Source organism: Lagenorhynchus albirostris, chromosome 7 (assembly GCF_949774975.1).
Source record: "Lagenorhynchus albirostris chromosome 7, mLagAlb1.1, whole genome shotgun sequence".
Lineage (NCBI taxonomy): Eukaryota > Metazoa > Chordata > Mammalia > Artiodactyla > Delphinidae > Lagenorhynchus > Lagenorhynchus albirostris.
This window is the reverse complement of record NC_083101.1, coordinates 35,553,780-35,566,746: the sequence shown is the minus strand read 5'-3', so window position 1 is coordinate 35,566,746 and position 12,967 is coordinate 35,553,780. Positions and strand designations below refer to the sequence as shown.

General features: G+C 40.4%; 1 protein-coding gene across 6 annotated transcripts in view; it reads left to right on the top strand.

Annotated features, from left to right (window-relative positions):
• Positions 1 to 12,967, top strand: part of ZCCHC7 (zinc finger CCHC-type containing 7) — a 297,645-nt gene that overhangs the window by 224,386 nt on the left and 60,292 nt on the right. For 3 of the 6 annotated variants that reach the window (XM_060154819.1, XM_060154818.1, XM_060154817.1), the window contains exons 7-9: positions 2,345 to 2,440; positions 8,655 to 8,772; positions 10,995 to 12,740. In XM_060154819.1, coding sequence (XP_060010802.1) covers positions 2,345 to 2,440; positions 8,655 to 8,772; positions 10,995 to 11,437 — 657 coding nt within the window. In that variant the 3' untranslated portion in view covers positions 11,438 to 12,740. Of the gene's footprint in view, positions 1 to 2,344; positions 2,441 to 8,654; positions 8,773 to 10,994; positions 12,741 to 12,967 lie in introns of those variants that run through there. The other 3 variants (XR_009541549.1, XR_009541550.1, XM_060154820.1) reach the window with 1 other exon arrangement.

Genomic DNA, 12,967 nt, shown 5'->3' with positions numbered 1-12,967 from the left:
AATAACAAACTCCACCAAATCCTCCTCCTAGGTACTGACTGATCTTATTTTGCCCCTTCTTACTCATGCTTCTTAAAATAATATATACCTACTGTCTACTTTTCTTCAACTTCCATTCATTTTTTAAACATTTCTTGTTATGAAATGTAATATACATAGTGAAAAGTGCATCAGACATATGTGTACAATTTAATAAATTAGTTATATAACACACTTAAGTTATATGACACCACTGTGTTCGAAAATAGAAAATTGCAGCTACCCTGAGACCCTCTGTGCTCTATTCTCTCCCCATAGGAAGTAACAACTGTTCTGGCTTTTGTGGGTAATCACTTCCTTCCTCTTCTTTATAGTTCTACCACCTTTGAATGCATCTCCTTCACTCTTCAACCTATTGCTTTCTACTCTTTCTACCTTCTTACTGATTCCAGAATTCTCACAATAAAGTTATCCATGAACAGTGCGAAATCTAAGGGTGTTTGCCAGCCCTAATCTCACTAGGCTTCTCTGCTGTATTTGACATCGTAGATCAGTTCATCCATCTTGAAACTACTTTAAGGTCTATGACTATTCTCTGTGGCTCTGCGTTCTTTAACCTCTCCTTCTCTGTCTCTTTCACAGGCTTTTCTGCCTGCCCCTCGTGTGTTGTTCCCAGGGTTCCATCTTTAGCTCACTGCTGCTCATCTGGCTATGGCGATACTGTCCACTCTGGTCATTTCAGCCTCCACTATTAATGCAGCTTTCAGATCTAATCTTCAGCACAGATGTGTTTTCTAAGCTTTATCTTACATAGATAACTGCCTGGTGGACATCTGTCTCCACCTAGATACTCAACATCCAAAAAAGACTTCATCATCTTTCCCTCTAAATTGACTCTGCCTTCTTTTCCTACCTTTTCTGAATCAGTTGTTGACACTACTGCTCACCAGTTTACCCAAGTTAGAAACCTGAAAAGCATCCTAATTTCTCTTTACCCTCTACCTAAAATTTTCCATTTGATTTACAAATGGAAATTTGTACAAAATTACAAATTTACATCTAATTCTTTTAGAGTAAATTTAAATTTTTTATATTTCAAGGGAAGCTTTACCTGAGTTCGTTACCCATCCAATGATGGGTCCTCCTTTTCACTCCATTAATACCTTGTACACGCTTCTATCACTGTGCTTACATTGTTGTCGTTATCTATTTTTATGTCTGTCATGTTCTACTGGGCTTTTATGCTCTGAGATACCTAATACGTAACACAGTATTGGGCACAATGCGGAATGGAATGAGGAGTGAGGAAGGTGAGGAAAGCACACATTGATGTTAAGAATAAAAGAATTGTTATGTTACACACTTCAATACACAGAACCATCTGAATATGGGGTCTCCACACTAAACTGTAGGAGGCAGTATTTCTTTTCTTCTTTTAATTTTATTTATTTATTTATTATTATTATTATTATTTTGGCTGCATTGGGTCTTTGTTCCTGCACTCAGGCTTTCTCTAGTTGTGGCAAGCAGGGGTACTCTTTCTTGCAGTGCATGGGTTTCTCATTGCGGTGGCTTCTCTTGTTGCAGAACACGGGCTCTAGGTGCGCGGGCTCAGTAGTTGCAGCACGTGGGCCCTAGAGCACATGAGCTTCAGTAGTTGTGGCACACGGGCTCAGTAGTTGTGGCACACGGGCTCTAGGGCACATGGGCTTCAGTAGTTGTGGCATGTGGGCTCAGTTGTGGCCTGCGGGCTCTAGAGCGCAGGCTCAAGTATCTGTGACACACAGGCTTAGTTGCTCTGTGGCATGTGGGATCTTCCTGGATCAGGGCTCGAATCCGTGTCCCCTGCCTTAGCAGGCAGATTCTTACCCACTGCACTACCAGGGAAGTCCCAAGAACTTTTGTTAGGTAAGTGATTCCTTAGAAATACTGCCTCCTGGGACTTCCCTGGTGGCACAGTGGTTAAGAATCCACCTGCCAAGGCAAGGGACACGTGTTCGAGCCCTGGTCCGGGAAGATCCCACATGCCGCAGAGCAGCAAAGCCTGTGCGCCACAGATACTTGAGCCTGTGCTCTAGAGCCTGCGAGCCACAACTACTGAAGCCCGCACACCACAACTACTGAAGCCCACGCGCCTAGAGCCCGTGCTCTGCAACAGGAGAGACCCCCCCGCACCGCAACGAGGAGTGGCCCCTGCTCACCACAACTAGAGAAAAGACCGTGCACAGCAACGAAGACCCAATGCAGCCAAAAATAAATAAATAAAAACCTTGAGGATATATATTTTTTAAAGTTCTTTTGGAAAGAACGAGGTTTTAATTTTCTTCTGACATTCACTAAATCTTCACAAATATTCATGTTGCAGACCAAACCTGGACCACCCAAAAAGCCAAAGACCCCTTCTGGACAATCAGCCTTAGTGTATTGCTACAACTGCGGGCAAGAAGGCCATTACGGACATGTAAGTTTAAGTGGAATTTGGGCATAAAGCGTTCTGTTGTTCAGGAGTGGTTGCTGAAAGATGAGCCCGAGTAATTCTGAACACATTTCTTTTATAAACTAATATCTTGAAGTAAGACTTAATATATTTTCAACTGATTTACTTCTGTCCCTACCAGAGTAACAGATCTGTCAGAGCACATTCTTCTAAATGTTTTAAGTTTACATGCATGTTAGTCTAAAACAAATACAGCTCATAGAATCATTCAGACAAATAATAGTAGTCAATAGAATGGTTACAGTTCTCACGAGTTCTTAGGATTACTAGTACTTTGACCCAGCCAAATCGTGATTTTTAGATTTTCTATATAGTTCTCCAGTGTCTCTGGTTTTCCCCGGTACTGTGTTCAGTTAAATCTTTACCACTCACATGCAAACCCTGACACTCGCTAGTGGAAAGACAGAGGTGCTGCATCATCAGCCATCCTGCCTACCCCACAAATGCCCCAATTCCCTATCCAACCTGCATATTTCCTAACCCTAACTGAAAGGGCCAAACTGTGTGTATTCTAGATACTGAGGTGTCAAAGCAGAAACTTGCTGCTCTGAGGTGGGAGTGAGTCTCCTAGCCAGTTATCTCATTAAGCATGAAACAGCAACAGTTCATCCCAGAGACAGGATGCAATAAGAATAGACTCACAGCCCATATGTTCTGGGAATCTTGAGACAGAGGAGGAAAGGCAGTGGCACAAGAAGTAGAAAATTTGTATGGAGAAATACACTCCCAGTCTCCAGATAGGCTTCTAATAGCCTAGAAACCAAAATATACTAGTATCAAGTCAGATCTGATGACAGGAGGTGGAAAGCACACAGAGGTAGGGAGTCTACAAAATGGATAGAGGTGTGAGCAGTAGGATGGAACGGTATTGCAGGCCACGTGTTGAGTTCTGACCATGGCACTTCACCAGTGCAGACCTTGGGGACAGAGCTCTACGATACGGGGAGAGACAAAAAGTCTGGAGAAGAAAAAGTGTGGGACAGAGTCCATCAACAGATGGAGTTTTTCTTCCACATTGGGACAGCAGGACCATGGAGTGAAGGGATAGAATATGAAAGAGAGGATGGAGCTCTGATCCTCAGTTTTAATTTTTGCTCTACTACTGACTTAACCATGTGACTTAAAACAACCCGCTTTTTCTCCCTGGTCTCCAGTTTCTTTATTTCCAAAGCAAAGAAGTTGTACAGGGAGAGCTCTCAGCACTGATTTGATATTTCCAATGTGATCAGATCCATGGTATGGGGATACAGACGGAGGGACCTTGCAGTATAATTACTTCACTTCTATAGAAATCACACTGAAAAGCTAGTTTGAGAATACCTTGTTTTTGCAAAATTATCATCTCTAGATCTTTTACTGCTCTGTGTATTCCTCCTTGTTGCCAAAACTCAGATGTTGTTTAGCGAACATATTCACATAAGCAGTCCACTGCCACACGAATCACACAGATGTACAATTTATGCTTGCTTACCTCTTTAAAGCAAAAGGGTATAATTTTAGCATTTATGTTTGTTCAATTAAGGAAAAACAGTTAGAGTTGGACACATACTGCTTACTAGTCACTCCTGTTAATGTAGATAGGAAATATATTAAAAGCATTTGGAACTTATCCCTGAAATCTAGATTTAGATAATTTTTAATTTACCATAAAGCAAATTTGGCAGCCTCATTGCTGCCATAGATGAAGAACTCTAGATTATCCACACTAATGAAGAAGATCAGTGGTGTGGCTAATCCAGAATAGTAGATAAATTATATAGCCAACTATCAATTGTCTGTGCTAATGGAGGGGACCAGCGATGTGGATAATCAAAATATAATTTACATTTAGCTTTGGAAAGTGTTTATAGTACTGTATAGCTCTGTAGAGCCACATCAGTCTAGACTGTATAGGATCCAAATAGGAGACTGGGCAGGTAGTTACAGCTGTCTGCGGGCCCCTCCCCTTCAGTTTCAGAACTTCAGCTCTATAGATGTTAATAAATAGCTTCTTCATGTGAAAGATACTCTAAGGGGAATGTGGCATCGCCCTTCCCTAATTCCACTCACTGTAACTGGGGAGGCAGGGACAATCATAAGCAGCTCCATATGAGGCAAACTGCAATAGGAAACAGTACTTACCATGTAAAGAGACTACTCCAGGATGAGTGGGGCGCTGGGAATGTATCAAGAGCTCTAGTACCTTTTTGTAATTGTAATTTGCTCTTAATATTCTATAGAATCTGTCTTAGTCTCTTCAGGCTGCTATAAACAAACTACCATAGACTGAGTGGCTTACAAACAACAGGAATTTATTTCTCACCACAACCATGGTGCAGAATCAGTGTCTTGTGAGGGCCACTTCCTCATAGATGGCACTTTCTTGCTGTGTCCTCACATGGTGGAAGAGGCTAGAGAGATCTGTGGGGTCTCTTTTACAAGAGTTCCACCCTTGTGATCTAATCACCTCCCAAAGGGTCCACCTCCTAATACCATCACCTTGGGGTTTAGATTTCAACACATGAATTGGGTGGGGGGATACACAAACATTCAAACCATAGTAGAATCTTCGACCCAAATCTTTTTTTTTTTTTTTTTTTTTTTTTTGCGATACGCAGGCCTCTCATGTTGTGGCCTCTCCTGTTGCGGAGCACAGGCTCCGGACGCGCAGGTTCAGCAGCCATGGCTCACGGGCCCAGCCGTTCCACGGCATGTGGGATCTTCCCGGACCGGGGCACGAACCTGTGTCCCCTGCATCAGCAGGCGGACTCTCAGCCACTGCGCCACCAGGGAAGCCCCTAGATCTTTTATGGGTATCATTTCTTCTGGAAACTTGGTGCCACCATGGATAGTGATTTATAAAAGCAATTCTTTATGTTACCCTATAGGTGTGCCTTATAACTTTCAACACCCAAAAAAGCCCAAAAAGATCCAGAAACTCAACAACAGGTTAAATCTGAAGATAGTTGGAAGGAGGAAATTATAAAGATAAGAACCAAAATTACTGAAATAGAAAACATGATTAATAGCATCATCAAAACCAAAAGCTGGTTCTTTGAAAACATTTTCTTTTCAAAAGAAAAGAGACTTCTGGAAAAACTGCTCAAAGAAAAGGAAAAGATACAAATAAACAATGAGTGAAAAAGTGTAAATAGCTTAAAATACAGTATAATTTTTTACTTAAAGAATACTGTATAAACTTCATAAAGTTCAATGTTAGGGACTTCCCTGGCTGTCCAGTGGTTAAAACTCTGTGCTTCTACTGCAGGGGGCACAGGTTTGATCCCTGGTGGGGGAACTAAGATACTGCATGCTGCATGGCCAAAAAACAAACAAAAAATAAAGTTCAATGTTAAATCTGAAAATGCAGCTAAAATAAATAATTCTCTGCAAAAATATAAATTAATCAAAATGATTGAAGAACAAACTTAGATGAACCAATACCACTAAAGAAACTGAATTAATAATCAGAATTCTCCCCACCAAAATATACCAGACCCAGGTAGGTTTGTAGTCAAGTGTTACCAAACCTTATCTATTCAGATAGATAATCCAAAGAACACCACTCACCTTAGTCTGTGAAACTATTATAACCTAAAAATACCTCAAAATATCTACAGAATGTTACCATTTTTGTGAAATCTGAACACTTCAAAGTTATACTATTGTTTATTGGAATATTTATTAATAGTAAGAGTATTAAAACATGAGAATGGCAGGGACCAACTTTAAGACCATGGCAGCTTCTGGAAAGGGAAGGAGATGAATGGGAAGTGGGAAGGAGAGTTAGACGGAGGATCTCATTATATCGTTAATGCTTAGGGGGAAACAACTAAATTAAGGGTAAATGTTGATTTGATAAAGCTAAATGGTTAGGTACAGATTTCCATTACTTCATTTTCTATACTTAGTGTATATTTAGAATGATTCCTAGTTTTTAAAATCTACAAATTATGTTTCTAAGTATATGGTGGCCAGTTTGGTCAAGTATCTTAGAATTACAAGTTGACCTCTTGCTCTGTTGGTGGAAATGTAAATGGACACAGCCACTATGGAAAACAGTATGGAGGTTCCTTAAAAAACTACAAATAGAACTACCATATGACCCAGCAATCCCACTACTAGGCATATACCCTGAGAAAACCATAATTCAAAAAGAGTCATGTACCACAATGTTCATTGCAGCTCTATTTACAATAGCCAGGACATGGAAGCAACCTAAGTGTCCATCGACAGATGAATGGATAAAGAAGATGTACATATATACAATGGAATATTTACTCAGCCATAAAAAGAAACGAAATTGAGTTATTTGTAGTGAGGTGGATGGACCTACAGTCTGTCATACAGAGTGAAGTAAGTCAGAAAGAGAAAAACAAATACCGTATGCTAACACATATACATGGAATCTAAAAAAAAAAAAATGGTTCTGAAGAACCTAGGGGCAGGACAGGAATAAAGACGCAGACGTAGAGAATGGACTTGAGGACACGGGGAGGGGGAATGGTAAGCTGGGATGAAGTGAGAGAGTGGCATGGACATATATACACTACCAAATGTAAAATCGATAGCTAGTGGGAAGCAGCCGCATAGCACAGCGAGATCAGCTCGGTGCTTTGTGACCACCGAGAAGGGTGGGATAGGGAGGGTGAGGGGGAGATACAAGAGGGAGGGGTTATGGGGATGTATGTATATGTATAGCTGATACACTTTGATATAAAGCAGAAACTAACACACCATTATAAAGCAATTATACTCCAATAAAGATGTTAAGAAAAAAAAAGAATTACAAGTTGAGTATATAATGACAAAGTTATGATAAATCAGCTGAATTCTATGCAGATATTTCACATACTTTCTTCCTAAGAGGTACAGATTTTCCCCATTATCTGAAAGTAGAGCGTTCCTGTGAAACCTTTCCTAAGCCAAAGTAGCTGTAAAGCAAAGCAGCAGTTACCTTACAACACATCTTTCTAACGAATGCAAAAAATAAATGGAGATAAAGCACAGATGCTCACAGACACAGTTCAAAGCTATGGTGGCTTGATGCCGAAATGCTGAGTGTAGTTCCTGGGGTAGGAGCTTGGTGGTGCCACTCTCACTGCTCCGGGTGCTCACTGTCTCTATATGGTTGCTGCAAAACAAATGCTAAACACTATTTTCACTTTTCACCTTTTCTTGTAAAGGTGAAAATCCTCTTCATATTTCTTTCTGCTAGTGAAAACAGGTCTTTCATAAAAGTGAAGCAGTATAAAGCAAACTTTTTAAAAGCAGGGGATACTTGTAGTTTAATTTTCTTCAGTACCTAGCTAAGAAGCACTGAACGTTTATAATAAATTTTAGGCAAGATGGCAGAAGACAGAAGCGGAAAGTTCCAAAATGAAGCCTCTTTTAAATGAAAGACATTATTTGGTTTGAGACAAGCTGAATGGATATGTGTCACAGACCAGGATAAACAAAGCCTACTACATGGGACGTGGGTCAGGCCAAGGATGTGGATTTGGAAAGTAGCAGCTACCAGAAGGCCAGAGTCAGGAGAGTAGGGAGCTGTCCTGGGGTGAGTGAGAGGAGTGATCTCTTCTTGAGTAGGGGGAGCAAAGAGAAGAGAGGTTTCCTTCAGAATTACCTAGGAACATTTTCATGCTAGGCACAACCCACCACCACCCTGCTCCCCACCATAAGAATCACTGCCCTTGTGAGCAGTGAGTGTTGGCTTAAAATAAGCTTGCAAAAAACTACTTGTGTGGATGAAAAGGAGTAAAGGGCTAAGAATTTACCCCCACATTGAGGGTGTAAATGTGAAGAGAAGAAGAAAAGGAGAAACACTTGATGGAAGGCTGTTAGAAGAGACAGACAAGCAAAGAGCTGATAAAACATAATTTTAAATAAAATAAACCCTGCAACAGAGGCACAAGGCATTGCTGGGGGAGAGGGTTGGCAGGGAAGATTTAAAGAAGATAAAAGGGTTTTGTAGGTAAAGAAATAAAGGAAGAAAATCCAAGCCTGAAAGACTAGCATGTAAGCACGATCGGGTGTTTGGCTGATCCTCCCAGTGTCCCAGCAAGACCACATCCTGCAGCCACAGTGTGAGTATCAGCAATGGGGGCTCGTCACTAATTACAGTGGTCCATAATCTTACAAAAAAAGTTGTCTGAACAGTGTGACCTTGTGACATCATAATTTCAAATACAATTTGCAGGAATGTACAGAAAGACGAATGTTTAGCCAGACCTTTCCAACATCTCCATTCATCTACTACTATGATGACAAATACGAAATCCGGGAGAGAGATCAGAGAATAAAACGAAAAGTGAAAGGTATGTTACTGGATTTCTTACTAAATCACCTTTGCAATAGTTCCTTAATTTCTTTTTTTGCACTGTCTTTGCAAACTGCTTTGTGGGCCTTTGGTTAGGACAGAAAATGTTTTTAATAGTTACTATAGAAACTGGAACTTTCTTTTTTAAAAATTTATTTATTTAATTTATTTATTTTTGGCTGCGTTGGGTCTTTGTTGCTGTACGTGGGCTTTCTCTAGTTGCGGCGAGTGGGGGCTACTCTTTGTTGCGGTGCGCGGGCTTCTCATTGTAGTGGCTTCTCCTGTTGCAGAGCTTAGGCTCTAGGCACGTGGGCTTCAGTAGTTGTGGCTCGTGGGGTCTAGAGTGCAGGCTCAGTAGTTGTGGTGCACGGGCTTAGTTGCTCCATGGCATGTGAGATCTTCCCAGCCCAGGGCTCGAACCCGTGTCCCCTGCATTGGCAAGTGGATTCTTAACCACTGCGCCACCAGGGAAGCCCGAAACTGGAACTTTCTTGATCTCCAGAAATCAAGCACCCACTTCCAAAATGCTGTGTTTTAATCTATTCACCGTGAACATTCTTCTCACATAATGATCATTTTAGAAAACGTCCAGAAAATACTTATATCCATTTATGCATGCAGAGTTTTTAAAGCTTCCTTTGAGATTTTTCTTTTAGACAAATGATTATGTTCTCCCTCTTTATATCTCTAGTATTTTTCAAGCAAAGAAAAGCTTGCCCTGCTAGGTGATTCCTGGAGCTTCCCCAAAGAAGTCATTTTTTATTGGCCACCATTATGAACAGAGCTCCAGATCCACAGCCACCCTCCATTTCTTTATTTGCTGTTGCTAACATATGTTCTTTCTCACCAAATTATTTTATAATTTAGGCTTATTTTCTCTGCCACTCTTCTTTCTTGCCGTATGCTTCACAGTGGTTTACAAAGTTACTTTTTTTGCTCGCAGGACCAAATAGTTCTATATTTTTCAAGTTAACTCATACATTGTTGACCCTTGGCCTTTTCATTATTCTCTTCCAGACTCTCTCTGAGTTCAGGTCCTTTCAAAACGAAGATAGTAATTTTGGAGGAAAGTAGAGGAATTGCCTCTCAACTTCTGCATATTTTCTCTCTCTATGTAGAGAAATTATAGTACAAGAAGATAATGATTAGACAACTAAATTTTTAAAAGATTACAAAGAAATGCACCAAAATGGCATCTCTGGATTAAAGGGTTGTGGATGCTTTCTCTGTTATTTTCTCTGTACTTTTCTGTATTTCCCAACTTTTCTTTAATGAGCATTTATAACTTTTATAATCAGGGAAATACCCTTTGTTCTCCTTTTTAATTAGTTATATCAGCAACTCTGTGGCACAGATCCACTTTGAGACTCACTATATTGGACTTTATATTTTATACTGAAGTCTATAAGTAATTATGGATACTTACTTTTGCTCTATATTCTAGAATTCAGTTTTGTGCCCTAAGTATACTACTTCGCACTCTGTCCCATTTTTTTATTGGTGACTTCTTTAATCTTTCAAGGTTCTGTTGACCTTAGTTTTCATCCCTCACTGTAACCTCATCTCCCACTTATCCCATCAGAATCACTACCATCAGACGCTTACAGTAAGAGTGCCAAGTCCTGATAAAATATAACATCAGATCTGGCACTTAAACCTCTTAGATACACAAGTGTGTGCACATGTGCACACTCAGTCTCTAAGCCAGTGATCTCTACTCTGGAGGAATAATCTGGAGGAATAATCTCCTGTCCAGTGTGGCATCCACCTATAAGTACTGTGGCCAGACTTTATCTTCAGAGTATAATTGAAATGTCATATGAAACTGTCAAAAGGCCACATTATACATCTTGCTTCACCTTATCATCAAGGGCTGTCTCTTTATCACTGCAGGAACTTGAATTGGTCACACGTGACTTTTCACAAAGCTGACATGATTACTGCTCTCACTGGTCCCTGTCTCCCTTGTTGAACCTAGTTAAACTGTATTGAACAAAATAAGTATCATTGGATTTCTGGATGTTTTCCATGTTTAGAAATATAGAACTACAACCATTGAGTTTTTAGTGAGTGATTTTTTTACCTTAGTAAGGGCTCTTTAGAATGTCATATCGTTAATGCATTTAAATGTCTGGCTTCCCTCTCTGCTAAGTTATTTACAGACCAATGAAAGCTCTGCATGGAGTTGCTGAATATGCAGAAATACTTTATGTTTTCCAGAACTTCAGAAGAATGGGGACTTTCCAAGGCAGTTCAAGAGGCCTCATATGGAAGCAGCAGATAAGAGGCCCCACCGTGATATGAGGAAGAGCCATGCCTCATGGAGAAGTAACACGTGGCCTCAAGAAAAGAAAGAAACCCAAAAAGAAGCCATGAACAGGACCAGCAGAGAGCGTGAGAAGCACAGGAAGGCTGACAGGTGTCATGAGGTGGATGAGGACTACCCCAGGGGCCCCAGAGTCCACTCTTCTCCTGGCACTGTCAAAACCCAGAAGCCTCACAAGCCCTTTCACTACTCATTGCATTACCACAAGCCAAGAGAAGACAGGCTGCCCAGAGAGGGCAGGAGGGTCAGGCATAAGAAAAAGGAGAGCTGTTTGGAGGATGATGGCAATGATAATTTATTTCTCATTAAGCAGAGGAAAAAAAAGTCTAAGCTGTGAGTTAGCTTCTGATTTGGCTTCCCAGTGTTTGGTCTTCATGTCTACAACATCCTGGCAATATTTGTATTACCTATGATTAAATAAAATGAGGTTTTTGTTTTTGTTTTTTTAATCTCAGCCATACCTAGAGCTATTGAACAAAGTCCTTGGAGATCTCAGTTCTCTGTGTCCAACAGGTTATTAGGTAAGAAAACAAAGATAAATTCGGACTTCCCCTGTTCCAGGACGTCATTTTTATTCACTCAGTACCCTAGGGATAGGAAGAATTAATCTTTTCATACAAAAAAATTTTTTTAATATTTTGAAAAAATAAAAAAGCTCATTAAATGTATGCAGTGTATGAAAATTAAATCCTTGCAAGAAGATAAATTAATGCTAATATGAAAAATTCATCACTTTTTCAGCATTCCTTTTTTTTTAATATCGGAAAGGATAATAACTATATATCTAAATCTGGCTTTTCTTGCTTCTGAAGCTGGTGTCAGAATCTTACTTTGGTCAGCGTATCACAGGCTGAAAATGAGGGTGTCGTCATTGAAGCACTGAAGAGACAGGGAATTGGGTTTTAGAGCAAAATACAAGTAAGGAATCCATCCAGAGTAAATGTTGAGAAACAGATTTCCTGAAACAAGTGAAAAGAGTCATCAAAAATTTTAACTTAATCACAAGGAAGTCATTTTTACCATTTTTACAGCCATACTTGAGGAAGACTGTCCCTCAGATATTTAAGATGAATATCATCCAACTTAAAAAATTGTTTTGGGGGCTTCCCTGGTGGCACAGTGGTTGAGAGTCCGCCTGCCGATGCAGGGGACACGGGTTCGTGCCCCGGTCCGGGAAGATCCCACATGCCGCGGAGCGGCTGGGCCCATGAGCCATGGCCGCTGAGCCTGCGCATCCGGAGCCTGTGCTCTGCAACAGGAGAGGCCACAACAGAGAGAGGCCTGCGTACCACAAAAAAAAAAAAAAAAAAAATTGTTCTCTTGGGTTTTTTAACTACCACAGAGTTACACAGAAGTTTTTATACTTGTGAACCTTTTGTACTTATCAGAGCCTAATGTTAGAATAAGAAAAATAAAATGTCTGAAATAGAGTAAATAAATTTGTCTACTATGTAAAAAGACAATGAGAGTTTGAGTAGTCACAAAGGGTGTACTTGGGTTGGACAAGTAAGTAAAGTTATAAAATCTCTATAAACTGGGGTCAAATGCCCTTACTGTGCCCAAGCACTAGCTTTATGCCAGAATAAAATGAGATGGAGTAACAAAATGTTTCTCCATGTTCTCCAACAATTGGAATCTTATTTGTGTTTTCCTCTTTGTGAAGTACACAGTCTGCTGTATGTCTGGTAGGATTAGCTCTCTTTTCTTTTGGAGGGCAAGGGAGAATCTCTCCTCTAGAATCAGACTTGGTGTCTTTAGTTTACCACCTTCCCTGTGGCTGCCCAGCTTTCAGCTAAGTGTCAAGCATTCGTTGTGTGTTGGTGGTTGGCTTCCTAACATCTACTGGGATTGTTCTGACCCTAAGGTA